The following is a 24,009-nucleotide window of genomic DNA, read 5'->3' on the forward strand; positions in this document are numbered from 1 at the left end:
GAAAACAGGGGACTGGAGACCTATCTTGGACCTCAACAGACTCAACAAGTTCGTAAAGAAAGAGAAGTTCTGAATGGTCATGCTTCAGTCCATTCTTCCCTTTTTAGGGAAAGGCGATTGGATATGCCCCATAGATCTCAAGGACGCGTACTATCACATAAAGATGGACAGATGCTCCAGAGATCATCTGCGCTTCCGGCTGGGAGCCAATCATTACCAGTTTTGAGCCCTGCCCTTTAGTCTCACTTCAGCCCCCAGAGTGTTCAACAAATGCATGGCAGTGGTCAGGGCTCACCGGAGGCATCTAGGATTCCAGGTGTTTCCATACTTAGACGATTGGCTCCTCACCGCTACCACCAGGCATCAATTGACTCAGGCAACACAATACACTCTGACACTCTGCCATCAATTAGGCATTATGATCAACTTCGAAAAGTCTGCCTTATCGCCATCTCAGCATACTGTTTTTATAGGAGCAGTTAGATACCTCAACCAAAACTCTACATCTCCCTATCGAAAGAGTCTCTCTTCTTTGCCAAAACGTCAGCTCGTGTCAAAGAACAAAGCTACAGCAGCGGAGGTATTGAAAGTACTAGGTTTGATGGCAGCAGCAATCCTGGCTATACCACTCACAAGGATGCATATGCGAATCCTTCAATGGCTTCTCTTCACTCAGTGGTCTTACCAGAAACTACCAATGCACCACATGATTCTTATCATGGATTCTTGCAGGAGAGACCTTCAGTGGTGGTTGACGTCTCTTCATGTTACAGTAGGGAGACCCTTTGTTCTCCCCCCAGTAGCCACGGACGCTTCCCTGATAGGGTGTGGGGGGGGCATTTTCAGGGAAAGACTGCCCAAGGCACATGGACAGATCAAGAATCACATCTGCACATCAATGTTCTAGAGGTGAGAGCGGTACTTCTGGCATTGCAGTGCTTTCAGGACTCTCTCCCTCTAGGGACTATTGCAATTCAGACCGACAACATGCCAGTAGTCTGGTACTTGAACAAGCAGGGCGGAACCAAGTCTTACCCCCTTTGTCAAAAAGCCCTCAGGGTTTGGCAATAGGCTGTGTCGTCCCAGCATTTTCTGTTAGCAATGCACATCCCGGGGAAATCCAACGTCATAGCGGACAAGCTAAGCAGGGCGATATTATTCTCCTCAAGTGGTTTCTCAATCAACAGGTTGCGGAGTTGATTTTCCGCAAATGGGGCCAGCCTTGCTGCGACCTTTTTGCCAGCCACATCAATTCAAAATGCAGAAGCTACTTTGCCCTGATACCACCTCCCGGTCATCCCCCGAGAGATGCACTTTTACACGATTGGCCCCCGGGTCTCCTTTATGCATTTCCACCCAGATTTCTACAGAAAGCAAAATTGCTAGGAAGGAATGTTATACTCATAGCCCCCTACTGGCCTCGACAGATTTGGTTTCCGTTTCTCCGCCATCATCTGTTGGAAGATCCATGGATCCTGGACCCAGTTCCGGGCCTTCTGACGTACCCGTCAGGGGACCTTCATCCTTTTCTACAGTCCCTGAAACTGACTGCTTGGCTAATCCACTTGCAGGCTTTATTCAATTTCAGAAGATACAAGACAGATTCTCTTGTCCTCTCACAAGCCATCTACCAGGAAATTATATGTCAGCAAATGGAAAAGGTTCTCAATTTGGGCCAACGCACAGAACATTGACCCTTTTCGAGCTCCGCCATCTTTGATTTTGGAATTTTTGACAAAAATTTTTAAGGAAGGGGCAGCAGCTGCTACAGTTCGAGTTCAGTTAGCTGCTATCTCAAATTTTCACCTTGGTCTTGATGGCTCAAATATTATGAGCCATAAATTATCCAAAACCTTCCTTAAAGGCGTTCTTCATATGAGACCTCTGATCAAGATTCCCTTTTCTCCCTGGAATTTAAACCTTATGCTGTCTCAACATATTCTTCCTCCCTTTGAACCAGCTTTTTCTTGTGCTTTAAAATTCTTATCATGGAAAACAATTTTTCTTGTGGCCATTACGTCTGCCCTCAGTGTGTCAGAACTTCAAGCATTATCCATCAGACCACCCTACATGATCTTCCATGCTGATAGAGTATCTCTCAGAATGAACCCCTCATTTTTACCTAAAGTCTGTTCTGAGTCAAACATCAATCAGGTCATTGAACTACCAGCGTTCTTCCCCAACCACTCTAACAACTTAGAATATATGCTGCACAAATTTGATGTTCACAGACAGCTCAGATTTTATCTTGACAGAACTAAGGATATTAGGAAATCAGATCAACTTTTTGTAGCCTTCTCAGAAGCAAGAAAAGGCAATCCAGTGGCTAAAACAACCTTATCTAAATGGTTATCCGATTGTATATCCTTTGTTTATGAAAATGTAAACATGCCTTTAACGCACAAACCAAAAGCTCATTCTACCAGAGCTGTCTCTACCTCTTATGCTTTTCAAGCTAAATTGCCCCTTGACGATATTTGCGCTGTAGCCACTTGGTCTAACCCTCATACCTTTATCTCACATTACAAAGTAGATAAGGCATCTAGGGACAGGTCTTCCTTTGGTTCTACAGTACTGAAGAACATACTCCCATGAGCCACTCAGGGTTGAGAGTGCTAGGGACGCTACCCATCAGTGAGAATAATCGGCGAGATTAACAACTTCACATATAGAAGTTATGTACTTACCGTAATGTTCCATGTGAGTTGTTTATCTCACCTTTATTCTCACGTCCCCCCCTCCTGGCTGACTGTTGACTTAGAGGCTAGTGCCATCCTGGTTATTCAATATTTCTCTTTCCCTTTGGGTACTCTTCTTCGTAGATATATATAAGAGAGTATGTATGGGTTGTATATATATGTATAGACTATTATTCACAGCAAACAAGATCAGAGGTAATTCTAGCAGTGCATAGTGGGATAAGGGGCTGGTCTCAAGCTACTGGCAAACCTTGAGCTTGCTATCGGCCGTGTCAGAGCCGAGGATCGGCTCCAACCCATCAGTGAGAATAAAGGCAAGATAAACAACTCACATGGAACGTTATGGTAAGTACGTAACTTCTATTTACATAATATTCTTTTTTTTTTTTTTTTTTTAAATAACCAAGGGTGTAGCCAGGCATACACTCTGCACTCTACAAAGTATGTTTGCTTTGCATCACTCAGAAACACTGTAACTTCTTTCAGACCATACTATTTTCACAAGTGTCTAAATTAATGCCTTGTAACAACTAGTAAATAATCCACGGTGGTGCAGTGGTTAGCGTTGCCGCCTCACAGCAAGAGGTTCTCTGGTTCGATTCTCGGCTGGGGTGCCTTCTGTGTGGAGTCTCCATGTCCTTCCTGTGGTCGCGTGGGTTTCCTCCAGGTGCTCCAGTTTCGTCCCACATCCCAAAGACATGCTGTAGGTGGATTGGACACTCCAAACTGGCCCTAGGTGTGAGTGTGCCTTCTGTGGAAGGTTGGGCGCCGGGCTGGCAGCTTGGCACCATAAAACTCCACTGCCAATCATGAGCGGACGGGTGATCCGCGTGGCGACCCCTAACCGGGAAAAGCCAAAAGAAGAACAACTAGTAAATAATTTTCTTACAGAGGACTGCAAATCTAAAATCAATAACTTAAATGGTTTTAGAGGGAACCTCTGAAAATTATGTATACATTTATTAACTGCAAAGGAGGCAACATTTGTACATATCTGTCCATTTGTTTTAAGTGTCAGGTGGGTTGGGCGTAGGGTTACCACCTGTTCCACTTTGCGAGGGACAGTCCCTCTTTGGGCAGTTGTGTCCTGCAAAAAATGTGACAAAATGGCAAATGTCCTGAGATTTTAGGACAAAATTATTTTCTATAGTTTATGTCATAGTTGCATACAACAGTTATTCTGTATCTGAAACACCTAAATGTTATAAGAAACAGAATAAGGAACTAAAATGCTACAAGAATAGGCTTTTATTCAGGCAAAAAAAATGAAGTTCTGTCCTTTGTACTGGCCGTGGGTATGTTTTGCCCCGCAAAATCTGATGTTTATAGCACAAATGTCCCACTTTGGGCATTTGAAAAGGTGGCAACCCTAGTTGGGCGGCAGTAAGAAGAGAGTTTACAAATTGAATTTTTTTTCTGGTTGCACCCATCATTCAAAAACATAGCTGTGACTTTTTATAGGTTCATAGGCAGGTACTAGCCTATCGGCGCAAAGGCCTAAATAAGCCTAGCCAACAAGGTTCCCGGTCTACAACTACACGGGCAGGTGTAGATTCTCATACAATATATTTTCTGGCCTACCTTGATCAGAAGCAATATCAAAAAGAATTCTCACAGAACACAAATACATGTCCGGTTTATCTTGCTTAAAAGCTATGTAATGCTATTTTCCCCATAACAACTTCCAAACATTTAGGGCTACGGTAGACAGAGGAAAAAAACGGTACAAGTACTGCTACAAAGTCCTCGTTTTTAATTATTCTCAACATACGACTCATCACCACAGCATTGGAAGTATTTATACATTTCCACCAGTTCAAATCCTGACCTGAATGGGTTGTTGAGAAGAATACATAACCCTGCCCGGCCGCGAAAACGGTAATCTTAATATTAACAATCACAGCTAAAAGATACGGATTATTTCGCATCCTAAGCACTGTAAACAGAAAAGCTTTTAACGATGTCAGCAAACTATCAACAGAGCAAACTCCGTTTTCACAGTATTTATCACACATGCAACCGTGATTGAGCATGCGCAGTTTCGTAAATCGAGAGTGACAGGAGGTACCGTAGCTCAGTCACACACCAGTCAGGATTATGCGGTGACGAAAGTGGTCCTATTGCAGTTTTAACTTTTGTTGCACCTTGTAATCGAATTTTGCGTTAAATTACACGTAGTAGTTTCACAAAGAAGGACATAATGTGGATCGGGGATGCTGATGAAAGCAATGTGATAAACCAAAAGGTACTTGAAGTGATCAGCCGGATAACAAGTGGCGGTAGTGTGTTGGTGAGCGTACAGCAGATGACATTGTTTCCTACCATAGTACTTGTATAGATCGGCGGAGTTGTACAGTGTTGTTGGACAAAGATACGCAGTAGCAACGTTGAAACCAGTTATTATCTGGTAATAGGGTTTTCCGACTTAGATGCAGTGTTTTATGAAGTTTGGAGACTCCATGTATGGCTTTCTTTTTTTGTTAATTCATTTAGTGGGAGTGGAAAACTTAGAACATCTGGAGGATGGCGGAGGCTGGTAAGTACCTGCTTTATTTTACGAATAGCTGTCGATGTTTTGTAATCGGCAATTGAAAGAAAATCATAAGGGATGAAAAAAAAACTAAATTCGGAACATTTAAAATGTTATTAATTCATTCAAAAGTTGTTAGAATTGGATTTGTATTTGCTAGAGAGAAAGTTCCCCCGTTACGTAACTCCTCAGTAAAATAGAAGGTAATCTCTACAGGAAATGCTTACACTCATGTACTTATTGAAACAACTCAAGTCAGTAATACAGAAGCATAATATGAGCCGGTTAAAGTGAAACGTGTTTAGATGAGACCTTTGGTCATCTCAAGACTTTGTTATAGTCTTCCAACCCCTTTATGGTAATTCATAAATACAGGTAGGGTGTAATCAGCGGAAGACTTGCCATCTGTTTTAGATTTGGTGTTGTGCTTTGTCCGATGTATTTTGCGAAGAGTAACATTTTTGATTGTGCCTTTGTGGCAGAAGAAAACTGTAGATTGCATAACTTTCAGTTGTGCCTGATTTTGGCTCAAAATGTTTGGTCTATCCCTTCAAAAACTGGCAACTGTGGTGTGGTAAAATTGTGGTGGATTGCACTTGATAAATAATAGAAGTCATTAGAATTATAAAGTTTTTTTATTTATTTACTTATTGCATTTGTTTACCGGGAAAGTCCACTGAGCCTGAAATGAGCCCATTTTCAGCGGTGGCCCGGGGAGAAAAGCTCCGTATATAATTTCATACCCTGAAAAATTATACATAAAGAATATAGCAATAACCCACGCCTGGGTGTGGGTAATGCTAAATTTACCCACGGTTGGCGTGGTTTCGCCCTCGGGACCAAACAAAGCCAACCGTGGGTAAATTTAGCATTACCCACCAGAAGTGGTTATTGCTATTATACCATGACATTAGTTAAGAAAAGAAACTATTACTTTTCTTAAATAATGGCATAGTATAATGCCTGTTTACTGCCCTTCCGCAGATGTCTGGCATCTGCGGCAGTTCTGATGTACTGGCGCCTGCGCACATCAAAGCTGTGGGCAAAAGCAGGAGAAAGCAAGATCTCCGTTGCTTTTAGTGTTCGCTATGTTAAATGAGTTTAACATAGCGAGACAGTTAAAATAAGTTGCTTATTTTAAAACTGTCTCGCTATGTTAAACTCATTTAACATATAAAAAAGCAACGGAGATCTTCTTTCTTCGTTAACAAAACTGTCTCGCTATGTTAAATGGGTTTAACATGGCGAGACAGCTTTAAAATAAGCAGCGGAGATCTCCGTTGCTTATTTTAAAGCTGTCTCGCTATGTTAAACCCATTTAACATAGCGAACAATGTTTAAAACGAGTTATACTAATGGAAAAAAGTCCGGGCGACCGGACCTTTTTCCATTAGTATAACTCGATTTACAACGGGCACGCTGGCCAATCATAAATGGTCAGAATGGTGGAGAGAGATGGGCAGGCTGCTGGGTAGTAAATACGTTTATGGGCAGTAGTTAGTTGTTGGTATATGAGGTGATGGGGGAATTCAAGCCAGTTTAGTTGATATAGTGTGGAACAGTGGTAGGTGGTGAATTTAGCATTTGTAGCAAGTTTGGCAACTTTATTGTAGCATAAATTGAGTTTGGTTTACAGAGTGGACTGAATATTGGTTAGGATGAGGGTGCCATATAAGAGTGTTGGAAGCAGGAATGATGAGGCAAGAGCCTTTTTTGCAGAAAAGCTAAGAAAGTAGTTGTGCCTATAAAGGGCTCCTAGTTTTTGGTGTTTTTTTTTTATGTTGATAGGTTCACAGGTTCATACTAGGCTATCTGCCCTAGGGCATTTATAAGCCTAGCCAGAGTGTGTGTGGCTTTCACCACCCCTTAGGATGAGAATACTATACCCATTAGTTTGCTGTGCCTCTGTCCAGCAGTGACACAGAGATGATTCCCGGGGTAAACCTACGATCTCCCATCCACTCGTCAAGATTTCTCTTGAACAGAGTCAGTGAGGGGCTCTGCCTCACATGGACTGGGATTCTGTTCCATAGTGTAGGGAGTCTCTGGGTGATGAATCTGTCCCTCCAGCACGTCCTATTTATATCCGTGTTGAGGTTTAAGTCTCTTGCTCTCGTGGCTCTGGTGGATTTGGATTTTTTGAGGTGGAGCATGTCCATTAATTCCGGGTTGGACATGGCCTTGTATGTCAGGCACAGATCACCTCTGAGCAGACGGTATGCGACTGAATAGAGCTGGAGTTTCTTCAGTCGGGCAGCGTATGACATACGTTTGAGCCCCTTTATCCTTTTGGTCAGGAACTTTTGGGGTCTTTCCAACTGCTGCAGGTGTCGGGTAAGGTACATTCCGAATGGGGTGTTGTACTCAATCATTGGTCTGATAAGTGAAGAGTACAGGGGTACAATGACCTCTCCTGATCTGGATGTGAATCCCTTCATGATCAGGTGGGCAATGTAGAAGGTCTTCCTAACCACTTTGGCAATGTGAGTGTCAAAAGAGAGGTTACTGTCAACTTGGGTCCCCAGGTCCCTGATAACGTCTTCCGTGTTTAATGGATTACCACCTATGTGGTAATTAGGGGTTACCTTGTTTTTCCCAAAGGGTATGACTATACATTTTTTGGCATTTAGCTTAAGGCCATGGCTCTGGCACCAGTTATCCATTTCTATGAGACCTCTCTGGAGGATGTCTGTGTCTGATGGAGTGTCAATTATGGTGCCCAGTTTGCAGTCATCTGCAAATTTTGTCAGCCACAATCCCCTATGTTTGCCTGCACTTCAGAAAAATAAATGCTGAACAAGAGGGGGCCCAGGACTGAGCCCTGTGGGACACCGCTCGTGACCGGCTTAGAGTCTGACATGGCACCAGCAACTCTAACCCTGTGGGTTCTGTCCTTGAGCCAGTTTGCAACCCATCTTGTGACATATGGGTTTACATCTAAGCTGGTGAGCTTTTCTATGATGCCCGAGTGGGGTATTGTGTCGAACACTTTTGCTAGGTCAAGGTAGGCTGTGTGAACTGCCTTACCCTCATCAATGGCATTAGTGACTGTTTCGAAAAAGCCGACCAAGTTCAAGAGGCAGGATCTGCCCTTAACAAAGCCAAATTGGGTAGGATCCAGTGTCTGTAGGTCCCCAATGTCTTTATTTTATGATATGAAGGTCAAAGGTTAAGTTGTCAGTGATGATGAAAAGTAATTTGGTATTGGGAAGGACTTCAATAACAGTATTATTTTGAGAATGAACAGAAAATTCAGACTTGTCAAATGGCCGGGATTTTTTGGGGTAAATATTAAGAGTTTAGTTTTATTGGGGTTAAGGGCAAGATGGTTCTGTGACATCCATGATATAGTTGAGGTGAATATTTTTTGGGTTAGTTGCTGTAGTACAGAGGCAGATTTAGAAGAGCAGATAATAGTAGATTCATCTGCATATTGGATTACAGTACTGTGGGTAAGAGATGTGTAGAAGTCATTGATGAATATACTACATAAAAGGGGCCCCAGTATGGAACCCTGGGGTACCTCTGTATTAGTGTTGATGAAAGGTGAGGAACAATGTTGCCAAATTGTAGATTGTTGCCTATTTCTGAGATAGTTAGAAAACCAATGAAGGGTGGAAGGAAGAGGTGCCGAGGTTAAGAGAGTTTAGTAAGCAAAGGGAGTGGGAAACTGTTTTGAATGCTTTTGATAGATCGAGAATTTGCCAAGACTATGGATCCATTATCCCTATTTATTTACTGTGTCCACGAAGGAAATGAGGGCAGTGTTAGTGCTATGTCCTGGCCTAAAGCCATGTTGAGTGGGGGAAAGGAGATGGTGTTTAACCATGTGACTAAGGAGCTGAGTGTGAATGCATTTCTCAAGTATTTTTGAGTTGGGGGAAAGAATGGCGATAGGCCAGAAGTTAGAGATGTCAGAGTTACTGCTACCTTTGTGAAGTGGGAGAATGTATGCCTTTTTCCAGATATCAGGTATATATGATTCCTGAATGGGTCTGTTGAGGAGAATGCTGATAGGGTAAGCTATGGAGGAGGCTGATAGTTGTAAGAATTCTGCAGGTAGGTTATCTGAGGCATTGTTTTAGTTTATGAAGGAGTTCTTGTATAGTTGAGGTAGGTATGGGAGAGAGTGAGAAAGTGGGTAGTGTAGTAGTTGGGGTATGTACTATTGTAGGGTTTGGTTGGTTTGTATGGATGGGTGGGAAGGTGGTAGTAAGTTTAGCAACAGTGTCAATGAAGTAAAAGTTGAAGAGAGAGGCTAACTCACAGGGTGTTTTTTCTGGGTCTGGGCAGGGATTATGGGGAGTCCCAGGATAGAGTAAGGAGTTGATTGCTCCCCAAAATTTCTTGGGGTTGTGGTTATATTGGTTTTGGAGGGTTTGGAAGTATTCTTTTTTATTTTTAAGTACTAATTGTTTGGTCTGATTACTAAGTTGTTTATATTGCATGAGGTTGGGAGGAGTTTTGTTTTTTAGCCAGGCTTTCCAGTCTTTATCTCTAGACAGCATCATTTTCACTTAAGAAAAATGTATGTTAATCCACAATTTTTATTTATTTATTTCACATTTGTTTACCAGGAAAGTCCAACTGGGCCAAATAGCACCAATTTTAGCAGAGTCTTGGGGAGAAAAGCTCCACAATCTTTCAAAAATCAATTACAGATATTTTAAATCATAAAGTATCATGTTACATTACTAAGCACAGGAGTGAGAAAATATTGTAATGAGAAAAACATAGAACATAAGTTTCATAGTAGAGTGCAATGAAAAACAATAACATAAGCTGGAGAAAATATGTGAGGAAAAACTCATTAATCATATAATTTATTACATAGATTAGTATGTGATGAATGAAACCTAAGACAATTCGAATGACATGTTTAAAAGAGATATTAGATATTCTATGATTACAGACAGTGAGGGGAAATTGAGTGATGTCTTAGCATGAGAGAGGGTGTTCATTTTCTGGTTATAGAAGGAAGTAGGGATGTATTCTATCAGCTTCTCAGGTTAGTACTACTAAATATTGTAAAATATGTCATCAGCTGCCCGTGAATATTTCTGGGTTTGCCCTAGATTTTGGAGATAAAAAGTGGAGTGCTGTGGTATGATATTCTTGATAAACTGTTTACCTGAATATCCTGGAACATTTCAGCCGTTTTACAAGGGACTAATAGTCTACAATCACATCTTGAAGGAGTTGTCTGTGCCAGGGCTAACAGTGAGTCATGTGAGCTTGCTATGGAATTCTTTGTGATTATGGAAGAATTCAGCTCTGCTCAAGGGTTTTTCTCATTCCTTTTATTTCCAAGGGTATGTTTTCGTTCATTGTGGTCATAGCTAATCTGGCCGTCGAACTGGTATCATGGCCAGACAATAGCATAGTTTAATTCCTTGTAGGCTTTTCTCCAGTAAGGTTACCCATTACTCATCTGGATCACTAGAGGAACTTGGAAAACATCACTAGTAGTGACTCTTTTCCAATGTTAAACTAGCTATAGTTGGATGATATTTTGGTGCTTACTTATACTGCTGTATTGCCCTGTCCATGTGCAGTCTTTTTCACTGTGGTAACTTGCAAATTGGTATGATCATAACACTTTGCATCATCATTGGTATGATCATGACTTATTGCATTTGGTGTACTTCTGGTCAAACTTAGTTTGTATTCTCAATAGGAGGCACATCATTGAGAAACTGCATATGAATAGAGCAGTGGTCTTGTCCTCTGAGATTTGTGCCACAGTGAATTGTCTAGCCATCCTTGGTTGCTTGACATTTTGTGAAGTACAAGATCTGACTACATATAAAGGCTTTTTCTTGATCCAGGTGTGAGGAAACTGCACATTTCTGTGCAGATAAGTTTTCCAAACTTAGGCTGTCGCTTATCTCAATTGCCTGTAATGAGCCTAGTGGTGTTGAAACAGTGATACATCTAAAATATATGTGATGGCTGTGGGTTCGTCAGGCTGGTAGGTAACCTAGAGACACCAAAACCATGAATTCTGTATTTAGAATGTACTTTTAGTAGAAGTATATACTGAGTGATGTGCAACATCCTGTAATTGTGTCATTAGCTTTTAAATATATGTTTATATTATATCTCCTTTTTTCTTAATAATAACCCACTGTGATGGACTTCCAAGATGGCTGCACATTGAGTAACAGCTTGATTCTAGCTCTCCCAGTGTGAAAAAAGAAAATTAGCAGAGAAAGCAAATTGACCTAGATTTCTGGGCGAATTTCAGTAACTGGCTAGTAAGTGCACTGCCTGGATGCCAGGAAAAAAGAAATACAGAGGACCTTAAAGAAATTCAGTTACAAAATGAATGTATTTTGGAGCTTTTCTCCCCGGGCCTCCACTGAAAATGGACTCAATATCCAGTTGGACTAGCCCGGTCAACAAATGTAAAATAAAGTAAAATAAAAGGTGACAAAAACACTAACTTAGAAAAGCACTGCAGCTGTTCAGTAAAAAGCAGTGCATGATCCAGACATGGCTTCCAGTAACCTAGAGGAAAGTATAAGACAACTGCATACAGACCTGACTAAAGTAAATGAAACACTGATGGAGTATATCAACTCAAATAATAAAAGGCTGGAAAAATGGAAGACACTTTAAACAGATATTCAGATAAGGTGATAAAAACTGCAAAACTCAGAGGTTGAAATGAAGAAAAGGCTGGCTGAATATGAGACTGCACAAGAAGAGATGTTTCAAAAAAATAATAGAAGTGGAGGAAAGAACACATATGGAAAACCTGAGATTTTTCTGCTGTACCAGAGAAGCTGGAAAGAACAGACTGTATTAATTTTATGAAAGCTCAAATAAGCAACTGGATTGGTATTCTACAAAAATAATTATTAATTGAAAGGGCACATTGTGTGTTTGCTCCTAACCTGGCTATGAGAAAACAATTTAGACCTTTAGTAGTAAAGATGCAGTCTTACCAGCAGCAGAAGGAGTTGATTCTGACAAAACTGTGGCAGAAGGACAAAGTACTAAAAGTGGGAGACAGCAGAGTGTTTGGGGAGAATGACTACTCACTGTACACCAGGCAGAACAAGGAGTAAATTTATACCATTATTCATGAAATGTTCAGAAGTAGGCTTGATCAAACTGCTGTAATCATCTGTCTTCAAAAGATTTTTTTCCTGGAGGGACAAAGTCATTGTTTGATGAAGTACATGCTAAGGAAGAAATTCAAAAGATTCTCTTTTTTGTTCTTCTGGTAATAAACACACCAGAGAATGTGCCAGTGAAACCTTTTCCACTAATTCAACAGAAAATGCTTGAGAGAAGGAAAAAAACACAAGAGTCGAGTAGAAGAATCAAGAGTATGTTGGAAATTAAGCAGAGATAGGAACTGGGAGATGGAGAATAACAGGAATAGAACAAGAGAATCTGGAAATATTGGACTTTCTTGGACTTTGTTACATTTGTAAGAGACTCTAAAGCATATGCCCTAGTTAATGTCATTAATGTTCAGAAAAATACTCAGGAGAGGGGAAGAGGAGGGAGAAAGATAATTGTAAGTAAAACAGATTTTTAATAGTACTATTTTAATGGAGCATGATTTTCTTTGCGTGTTGTAAAGTTTTCTCAGTTATTTTTAAATGTAATGGATATACTAATGTATATAGGTGCTCATGTTTTTTCTTCTTTATTTCTCCTTTCTTGTTCAGTTTTAAGAAACATAGGCAATGCAGTGTAAACAAAAAAGGAAGAAAAATCTGGTTAAAAGAGCATGACAAAAGAAAAAAAAATCTCATTCTTGCATAGGGAAATGACTGGTTTAAGACCATTAGCTTAATCTAGTAACAAGGTGTAAGAGAAAGCAAGCAAGTAAGTGAAAAAAATATTGAATATCATAAGACTTTTTTCTAATAAACAAGGGTATGCTTGGCAGGTTTTTGTATTGTTTTCACGTCTCTAGTAGACATTCTGATAAAGAGAAATGGCTTAGAGAAAATGGTTTCTGAAAGTATTCAAGTGTTTTACAAACAGAGAGAGCTATAAAAATAAGAAAGGTCAGACAGCAGTTAGTAGAAACACAGGCTGTACCATGTGTCTTTGCACGGATAGCCTTTCTTTTAGGCTATCTCAAGTGTGTGTGTGTGTGTGTGTGTGTGTGTGTGTGTGTGTGTGTGTGTGTGTGTGTGTCTGTCTGTCAGTTTGGAACATTTCCTGGTAGAAGGGTAAAACTTTAGTATTTGAATATGTACGTAGTTTTGTGTGTTATTATTACATTAATAGATTTTAGGGGGTATTGAAGGTTTGTTTGCATTTTTGTTTGAGGGCTTTCAATAAAACAAAAGGTTTTGTAAGATGTAACATAGGTTTAAATGGAGATGACAAGAAACAACTGTATAAAAGATTTGCCAAACAGTATATGCATGCAACACAAAAGCTGGAACTAGACATCTAACAAAAAGTTGTTATACATAAAAGGTGGGAATAATAACTTTTCAAGAATATGATGCTTTCTGTAATGTCTTTAAAAGTTAGTGGTGTAACAGATAAATGCAAAAAAAGAAAGAGTAATGAACCATATTAAACATCTAGCGTGTAAATAGCTATGCTATAGGAGACCACTTGGAAAGAACTGAATATGTGAATTTGATAAAGGTTTTCAGGATGATTATTCAGAAGAATACCTGGGGCAAAGGAAGAGAGGAGTATTTATATTAATTGAAAGAGGAGCTCAAATAGTGATAGAAGAGGAAAAAAAGACAATAATGGTAGATTTGTAGTACTAAGGGGCTACTGGCAAGGGAGGAGGATTACACTGACATGTATTTATATTTTACTGAAAACTGCTATAATGGAACTTAAGAAAATTCTGGGAGAAATAATCGGCTTTCAGCAAGGACTATTACTTATAGGTGGGGAATGGAATTTGATTTGCAACAGTGAAGATGTGTTTGAGGGCCCAGAAGGGAAAATGCAGCAAAGAAGGGTAGATTGTTGAAGAAATTTATGAAAATATTTAGCATGGAAGATGTGAATTTAGTACTAAGAGGTTGGAGTGAATTTACATATTATTCCCCAAGATACAAACCTGGGCTAGGCTAGACAGCATTTGCATTTCACAGGAGCATGTCCGTTTAATTGAAGGTCTTGATATACACCCAATAACTATTTTATATTATGCGCCAAAAATAACTAAAATAAAAATACAGGGTAATGAAATAAAAATGAGACACTGGCACTTTCCTACATATCTGTTGAAAAGAGAGGAGTTTAAGGAATGGGTAGTGGAAATTATTCAGGAGCTATTAGAGAAGATAGAAATTTCTTCTGAAAATATAGCTAGGGAGTTGGATAAAATTAAAATGGAGTTTAAAAATGGGGCAGCAATAAAAGAAAGGGAGATATGGTTAAGAAGTAACAATAATTATTTAGAGGGACAAAGTATTGCAAAATTGGAGGAATCACACAGAACAAGAAGAGGAGCAACTGCAGAATGCTAAACAGAAAATAAGGGATTACCTTGATAATATGCATGAGTTTAGAAAGATTGCTGTTAAGCAACTGTTTTTTGATAATAACCATACAGCACAAAAACTTTTAGCACAATGACTCAGGCAACAGAAAGTAGATAAGACTGTCATCAATCTTAGGGAGCCTATAAGAAGGAAGATGACAAGATATCATGTAGAAGTATTAGAAATATTTCGAAATTCTATGAAAGTCTGTATAAAGCAGTGAAATATGGAAATCAAGAAAATATACAAACGGAAATGTTTATGGAAGAATTAAATATACCAAAGTTAGAGGTAGAAGAGACTCAATTAGTAACAGCAAGGATAGGAGGAGATGAAATAAATATGATGACATAACCAATCTACAGGAAAGTCCAAAGGGATCATGATATTCCTGTGGAAGTCGGGAAGCCAGGTGGGAAAAAGCTGATAAAGATCTGGAAGGTTTTGTTAAATAGTATTTTTAAGAGATTTTTAAGAGGAGGAGAAGTACTAACATCCTGGAAGAAAGCATTGGTAGCTATAATACTTAAGAGGGTAAAGGTCCATCAAATCCAACTTCATACAGGCCCATTTCAGCACTACACCATGATTTAAAAGTGTTTACATCTATAATGGCTAAAAGAATGGCAAAAGTGATGCCAAAATAGATTGATGTAGATCAGTGTGGTTTGGTGGATGGAAGGCAAATTTTTGACAACCTTAACCGAACACTGATCATCAAGAGGGAAGCAGAATGTAAGAAAATACCACTGTTGTTGGTGGGTCTTGATGTAGAAAAAACATTTGACAGAGTAAGTTGGGACTTTATGAGCAAGGCAATGGAAACATTTGCATTCTCTGATAAAATTATAAGGTTGATTAGGATATACGAGGGATCGGAGGCAAAAGTTAAAGTGGATGAGGTCCTCTCTGACAGTTTTTGCTTGAGGAGAGGAGTCAGGCAGGGGTGTCCTCTCTCCCTTTTGTTATTTGCATTATATTTAGAACCATTGGCAAAGAAAATAAGACAATCAGGAATTCAAGAATATAATTAGTATGCTCATCAAGAAAATCTGGCTCTATTTGCAGATATTATTTTATATCTGACACAACCAGAACAGGACATTACAGTGTTGTGGACCATTTTGAGGCAGTTTCATATCTTTTCAGGATACAAAATTAATGAAACTTAAAGGCGTTAGTGGTAAATTATGTACCCATACACGAATTGGTTCAGCAATATACATATTTATGGGGACAAGATAAAATGAAGTATTTAGGAGTATGGATGAAAAAGTGATTCTGGTGTGGCAGTTAAGGATATGTGGGAAGAGACTAAACAAAAGATAATACAATCAACCAGAGGAGAAGTTGTGGATAGTAATTAATAAAAAGCTGAAAAGTTTTATCTGGGAGGGGAAGCTGGCAAGAGTCAAGTAGGATAAGATTATTTGTTTTATTTTATTTTATTTTACATTTTTATTTTACATTTGTTTACAGGGAAAGTCTGACTGGACACAAGTCCTTTTTTAGTGGAGGCCCGGGGAGAAAAGCTGCACATAATGGAAAATGGGAACATTTACTTATAAAGAAAAATAGCAATATGCACATAATTACAGAGCAAAACTTAAGTATAAACATTTATATATGTGTGTGTGTGTGTGTGTGTGTATATATGTATATATATATATATATATATATATATATATATATATGAAAAAAATAGCAACATGCACACAATTACAGAGCAGTACTTAAAGTAAGATATATACAACATATGCATATAGTACACATTTTGTGCAGTAATAGGTTCATAGGTTCATATGTTTATACTAGGCTATCTGCCCCAGGGCATTTATAAGCCTAGCCAAAATGTGTTTGGTTTTTTCCACCCTTATAATTTAACTTCTAGAGCCTCTGTCCAGTAGCGCCACTGGAGTGATCCCAGGTGCAAACTTACGGTTTCCCATCCACTCATCAAGATTTCTCTTGAAGAGGGCCAGCGAGGGGTCTTTGTCTTACGTGAATTGGGATTTTATTCCAGAGTGTGGGAAACCTTTGGGATATGAATGTATCCCTCCAGCATGTCCTATTTATTGCTGTGCTGAGGTTTAAGTCCGAGGAGCATGTGGCTCTAATGGATTTGTTTTTTTTAAGGTGGAGCATGTCCATTAATTTTGGGTTGGACATGGCCTTGTAAGTCAGGCAGAGGTCGCCTCTGAGCAGGCGGTAAGCAACTGAGTAGCACTGTAGTTTCTTTAGCCTAGTTGCATAGGTCAACTGTTTGAGGCCCATGATCCTTTTGGTAAGGAACTTTTGGGGTCTCTCCAGCTGCTGCAGGTGCCGGGTAAGTTACATCCCAAATGGGGCATTGTACTCAATTATGGGCCTGATGAGTGATGAGTATAGGGGCACACCGACCTCTCTAGATCTAGACGAGGACCCTTTAGTTATAAGATGGGCAATATAGAAGGATTTTCTGACTATTTTGGCAATGTGATTGTCAAAGGAGAGGTTACTATCAACCTGGGTCCCCAGATCCCTAATTACTTCTTCTGTACTTAGTGGGTTTCCTCCTATGTGGTAATTAGTGGGCACCTTGTTTTTCCCAAAAAGGGATGACTATGCATTTTTTGGCGTTAAGTTTGAAGCCATGGCATTGACACCAGGCATCTGTCTCCGTAAGACCATTTTGGAGGATGCTTGTGTTGGCGGGGTGTCTATTATGGCTCCCAGTTTGCAATCATCGGCGAACTTGGTAAGCCACAGTCCTTTTGTGCTGGCCTGTACTTCAGAGAAGTATATACCGAACAAGAGGGGCCCCAGGACTGAGCCCTGTGGGACTCCACTTTTAACAGGTTTAGAGTCGGACATGGCACTTCCAACCCTGACCACATGCGTTCTATCCATAAGCCAGTTTGCAACCCATCTTGTGACATATGGGTTGATATTTAAGCTGATTAGTTTGTTTATGATTCCAGAGTGAGGTATTGTGTCGAAAGCCGTAGCAAGATCCAGATAGGCAGTGTGAAAGTTTGCACTGAACCCGTCAGCCAGAATGTTGGCAATGTCAGTCGGTTCCGTGTATTTTGTGCCGTTTTGTACTAGCTCTGAGCAGATCTGGGTGTTTCCTCCCAGGTTCCAGACGTAACTGAAGAATGCCTTGTGATTATCTTTGGAGTCTTTGGCAATTTTTCTTTCGAAGTTTGCCTTTGAGGCTTTTATGGTGGAGCGAAGTTTCTTGCTAATACTGATCAGGGATGCCTTCCCTTTTAGGGTTTTGGCCCTGTCATGTAGTAGTCTCTTCCTTTTGTTGTATAGCTTGTTTATGGCTGGGGTCCACCAGACTGGTCTCCTAATTTTGGAGGAGTGAGCCTTGGTTTTACTTGGGATGGCACGATCCATGCATTCCTGTAGGTGCATATATAGTGCGTTCGTATAGGATTCTGCGGTTTGGGTAACATTTTCCAATTTCTCAGGGGATTTGAAGCTTCCTACTTCTGTCTTGAGGAGAGTGAAGTTTGTTTTTGAGAGGTTTTTCACTGTGGTTTCCTTGGCTGGGGGTGGGGTTGGGATGTGGATGTCCATTGTGATCAGTTTGTGGTCCGATCTCAAAAATGAGGGATTTACTTCCGGTGTGGAACATTGATCCCTTATGTTTGTAATGACTTGGTCTAATGTATTTTCCCCTCTTGTAGGAACAGTGACTAGTTGTTCCATGGAGTTTGAGTTGATGAATTCTAGAAACCGTTGGGCAAATGAGTTTGGACTCGAGTAGTTTACCCAGTCAATGTTTGGGTAGTTGAAGTCCCCCAATATTATGGTATTTGGTGGGATCTTCATATTCTCTAGTGTTCTCAGGAAGGCTGCGTGTGGGTCCTGAGACAGAGAGGGTGATCTATAGCAGGCTATGACTTGGAAGGCAGTTTTGTCCACTGTTAGTTGCACACGAATTGTTTCCGATGTATCATGCAATGCCACTAATCTGGAGATGTGGGTGTCCTTGATGAAGATGGATACACCCCCTCTCATGGTGCTTTTGTTCGAGTTTTGTGGCCAAAAAGTATGATATGAGTTGAATTCTGGTAATGCTGGGGTGCTCTCAGGAGCCTTGAACCAGGTTTCTGTCACTGCACAGATATCGATTTGCCCATACTGAGGAGTGCCTCGAGTGCGTGCATCTTTAGGTTTAGACTTCTGGCGTTGAGTAGCATTACCCATAGTTTTTTATTTTTTGTATTGTCTAAGGAGGTGGGTTTGTCTTTTGAGCCTTGCCTAAAAAAGGCACTATGGGGGTGGCAAGAGCCTTGGCCAGTATTCGAAAGCCCAGGGGTGACAGGTGCAAGCCATCCCTGGCGAAGCAACGTGGCTTGTCTAGCATGTTGTCCCAGGCTGACAGACACTGGATCCCCTTTGAATGACACCAGTAGCTTAGCCAATTGTTGAAGTATATCATTTTGTCTCTATACTGTGGCATCATTCTAGGTGAGAGCAGGATGCTACTCAGTGTCAGGGTCATACCGGCCTGGGCTACATGATCAGAGAGCTGCTCTATGTCTCTTTTCATGTAGTCCAGGGAGGTCCATCTCAAGTTGTTCACACCAGCATGGACAATGACAGAGTCGTATTTGTACTTGCTGTGTAGTGACCTGAGTGCTTGAGTTATGTGGCGGATCCTGGCACCCGACAGGCAACTTACAGTGACCTTCTCTTTGTTCAGTCTGGTGAGTGGGACATCAGTGTGCCTGACGATAGAGTCACCTATTACTAGTGTATTAGGGGTGTCGTTTGGCCTTAAGGGTTGTGACTGTGTGGCACACTGTCTGTTTGGGGTATGTGTATGGTTTATGTCGGGTAGTGAGTGCTTGTGTGTCTGCTTAGGAGGTCTCTGCTGTTTTGGCAAGTTTTTATTTAGAGCCTCCGAGTATATCTTTGTGGGTTTATGTGTCATGTTTTCAGGTGTGATTAGTCTATGAGTGACTGGTTTTGAGGTGCATGTGTTTACCTTCTCTTCCTGACTGGCAGCACCAGTCTTGAGTTGAGAGAGCTTAGCCTCCAGTTTGGCTGTATAGTTGCATCTCTTGCATACATTAGAGGTTGATGGTAGGAGGAGGGGGTTGTCTGTGTACATGAGGCAATTGTAACATTGCCTCAGGATTCCCAGGTTCACCAGCTGGACTGGAGAGTATGACTGAAACTGCACTTTGGACATGCCTGGAGAGTTTTAAATATTGGTTTATGGGAAAATCCGGAGCCTATTACTACTGTTTTGTACAAGGGGGTAAGTGCTTATGGTTTATTTGCGTTTACTGTGATGCTAGGGCAAGTGCTGGACTGTAAGAGGAAAGTAGAGAGCTTTCCTGAAGAGTTTGAGTAGTTCAAAAGATTTCCTTGAGAAGCTAGAGTAAGTGTTGGACTGGAAGAGGAAAGTAGAGTGCTTTCCTTGAGAGTTTAAGTAGTTCTAAGGGAAAATTTGAAGAGCAGACTTTGTGGAGCCGGGAATAGTTTAAAACAGTTAAAACGATGCTGTGTTACGTTGCACAATGTTGCGCAATGTGCAAAACCGAACAAAAGTGGGTTTTAAGGCAGGGAACTTGAAAGAGCTAGGAATTAGCCCAAAACGACCAATAATCTACTAGTTTCTGAGCTGAGACTACTACTCCAGGGACAGATAGGCTGCTCAAAGCTCCCCACTCTCACTGGTGAACAGAGAAGCTTCCTCCTATCCAAGTAAGGATATGGGCAACACAGGAACTTATACCAAAGCCCAGAATTCAGCAAAACCTGAAATCTGGACTATTCTAGCTCAGAAAAGGTGGGAAACAAGGATTTTTTTTGTTTTTTTTTTCTTTTTTGCAGAAACAGTAGCAGAAATTAACAGGAAAACACTGTAAATACTTTACACAGGCTAACGCACTTGAGTGGGCAGCCTAAACAGTTAAAGTAACACAAAAACAAATTTTAAAGTGCAGGTACAGTAATAAAATGCAATAACAAGCTTTTAAAGGTAGTAGAGCAATTAGAAACTCGGTTTTCAGTGAGAATAAGCAGTCGCTAATGAAAAGGCAGAGAAAAAAATACTTTATCTGGTAAAGGTCACTCTTTTTCGTCTCTCTGCTGCTTGTACCACTCTGCAGGACCACGAGGAGCTGTGCTGAGTCGGAAACAAGTGCAAAACCGAGCAAAAGCGGGTTTTAAGGCAGGGAACTTGAAAGAGCTAGGAATTAGCACAAAACGGCCAATAATCTACTAGTTTCTGGGCTGAGACCACTCCTCCAGGGACAGATAGGCTGCTCAATGCTCCCCACTCTCACTGGTGAACAGAGAAGCTTCCTCCTATCCAATTAAGGATATGGGCAACACAGGAACTTATACCAAAGCCCAGAATTCAGCAAAACCTGAAATCTGGACTATTCTAGCTCAGAAAAGGTGAGAAACAAGGATATATATATTTTTTGTTTTGTTTTTTTTTTTCTTTTTTGCAGAAACAGTAGCAGAAATTAACAGGAAAACACTGTAAATGCTTTACACAGGCTAGTGCACTTGAGTGGGCAGCCTAAACAGTTAAATTAACACAAAAACAAATTTTAAAGTGCAGGTACAGTAAAAAATGCAATAACAAGCTTTTAAATGTAGTAGAACAGTTAGAAACTTGCTTTTTGCCGAGAATAAGAAATCGCTAATGAAAAGGCAGAAAAAAAATACTTTATCTGGTAAAAGTCACTCTTTTTCGTCTCTCTGCTGCTTGTACCACTCTGCAGGACCACGAGGAGCTGTGCTGAGTAATTATAGTCAGATAACATATATAATAATTACAAATTACTAGATGAGGGAGGTATATACCTAATTCGTAATCTGAGGGAGTTTACATTCATTTCTTCCAATAGAACAGGGGAGATTGGGATTTCCCAATTTGAATGAGTATTTCAGAGCAACACAATGAAGGTTCCTATACATAGCACAAGCAGAAAACTATACATCAAAGTGTAGGTGATGAAACAGGGAGAAGCTCAAGAAAATGGGAGAGGCTGGGATTTTGAATGCAGACCTTTAAGGAGAATAACAGTCATCATACAGAATATTATATTCACAAAGTAGCAGAAAGTATTCTAAGAACTAAGCCAACATGGGAATGGAGAAAGGAGATTCTGCCAATAGGGATGACTGCAGTTAGGGATACAGACAATAGGCAAGAGGGTGCTGGAATTTATTGGAGAAAACTGGCAAAGGAACTAAGGTATTGGGAGCAAATAACTAGAGAGGGAAAGGTAATAGAATGGGAAGATGCCAAGACTTTGTTTGGACTGCAGGTTAGAGATTAAAAATCCAAACACAGTCAAAAAGGCAAGAGTAGTTCACAAACACAAACCAACACTTGAAACCAGTATTTCTTCTTTATTACGATCTGGTACCTCGGCCTTTCGCCTTCAAAGGATCATGTTAGAGATTGCCTTCCCTATCAAGGATGGATATCAGAATATAGGCAAAGAGAAAGAAATAGAGGTGTTCTAAACCAAAGACCAGCACTGGCAGGGTTTTTAGTAGAATCTAGAACAGAAGCTGCCATTGAATAATTAGTAGAATACATAAAATATTGCATGATAATTATAAGAATCGATCAGAGGAACTTAGGAAGGATTGGGAAGAGAGACTGGATAAACAATTCACAAAGAGACAATGGGGGGGAAATATATGTATATCTCCAAAATATGCAACAAAGTCTAGAAGATTTAGGATCTTTGCCTGGAAGTATTTACATAAGTATTTTTGTACCCCAAGTAGACTCCAGAGAATTTTTCCTCATGTGGATAGCAAATGCTGGAGGTGTAACAGGCAAGAAAGAGGTGTCTGAGAACATATTCGTTGGGAGTGTAGTGAGATGGTGGACTTTAGGCATTCCATGCGGACTGCTCTGTTGGAGATGCTGGTTGAGCAGACTGGGGAGATGATTTTTTTGAGCTATGGTACAGAATCTGAATTGCCTAGACATAGTAAAGCCTTGCTGAGTCTAATTATGGTGGCTGCCAAAAAAGCAATTACTAGAAAATGGAAATCAAAGTCTAAACCAACTGTACTCGAAGTAGTGAATATAGTAAACAAAAGTTGTTAGTCTCTCTAAATAATTTGTGTTACTTGTTAACCATATTTCCCTTTCCTTTATTTCTACCCTATTTTTAAACTCCACTTTAATTTTATCCTACTCCCTAATTATATTTTCAGAAGAAATTTCTATCTTCTTTAATAGCTCCTGAAATAAGTCCAAACCCATTCCTTAAATTCCTCTCTTTTCAACAGATAGGTGGGAAAGCACCAGTGTCTCATTTTTATTTCATTACCTTGCGTTTTTATTTTAGTTGTTATTGGCGTGTGATCTGAAGTAGTTATTGGGTGCGTTTTGAGACCTTCAGTGAAAATGCACATGATCTTGTGAGATATAAATTCTGTCTAGCCTAGCCCAGTTTTTCCATCCTGGAGAATAATATGTAAATTCACTCCAAACTCCTAGTACTGAATTCACATCCTTTAACTAGTTTCTTTAGCATTTCAAAATACGGTAACATTTAAATTCTTTTGAACAGACGTCCTTGCTGACATAACCAGATTATTTGTGATACAGAATGTACCTCCGTGCAAGATGATTTCTGATGATCTGGCTGGACTACCATTGATGTTGTTGATAATATGAAGTTTGAAACTGACTGACCAACAGCATCAGATCAAATTGATGCAGTCCAACATTACAGCCATGTGATTACGTATCCATGACTTACAAGCTGTGATTTATACAACTCTTAAATTGCTGATTTATCGTAATTGGTGCATACACTGTTTAAATCAATTTCTGAATCTGGCGTAAATCACTTTATATGCAAATTCAGGATTAAGAATTGTCTGGTTGTGATATTCAGCCGGACTGTTTAGATTAACCTATTGTTGATGTTAACGTTTGTGGGGAAGACAGGCAGATTCACGATCCATTTTGGTATTCTTGGAGCCTCCTCCTTTCTCCAGGGGACATAAATTAAACTGTCTAACCTGTCTTTTTGCCTTTTGTGGGAGTGTCTGTGCTATCTCTTTACTTACTTACTCTCTGTGTTCTCTCCTCTTGCTGACTTATCACCTTCCTCGCCATCAAAACTGGTTTCCCTTTCCTTGTCAGAAATATTTGGGTGGCAAGGGCCTAGCTCTCATTTTATTGCAGCCTTTTTTGTTTTACAAAGATTCCCATCAGCAGAAAACAGTCATTGAGGTGATCCTTACTTTTGATTTGTTCATGAAGTATTTTTGTGTAAAGTACTCTACAGAATAATAC

General features: G+C 40.1%; 1 protein-coding gene across 6 annotated transcripts in view; it reads left to right on the forward strand.

Annotated features, from left to right (window-relative positions):
• Positions 1 to 4,294: 4,294 nt before the first annotated feature.
• Positions 4,295 to 24,009, forward strand: part of JMJD8 (jumonji domain containing 8) — a 446,128-nt gene continuing 426,413 nt past the window's right edge. Inside the window, exon 1 of one of the 6 annotated variants that reach the window (XM_044089222.1) lies at positions 4,295 to 5,235. In XM_044089222.1, coding sequence (XP_043945157.1) covers positions 5,129 to 5,235 — 107 coding nt within the window. In that variant the 5' untranslated portion in view covers positions 4,295 to 5,128. The remainder of the gene's footprint in view (positions 5,236 to 24,009) is intronic. The other 5 variants (XM_044089224.1, XM_044089223.1, XM_044089221.1 and 2 more) reach the window with 5 other exon arrangements.

The sequence above is a fragment of the Protopterus annectens genome, chromosome 12.part0, assembly GCF_019279795.1.
Source record: "Protopterus annectens isolate FY-2018-M chromosome 12.part0, PAN1.0, whole genome shotgun sequence".
Taxonomy (NCBI): domain Eukaryota; kingdom Metazoa; phylum Chordata; order Ceratodontiformes; family Protopteridae; genus Protopterus; species Protopterus annectens.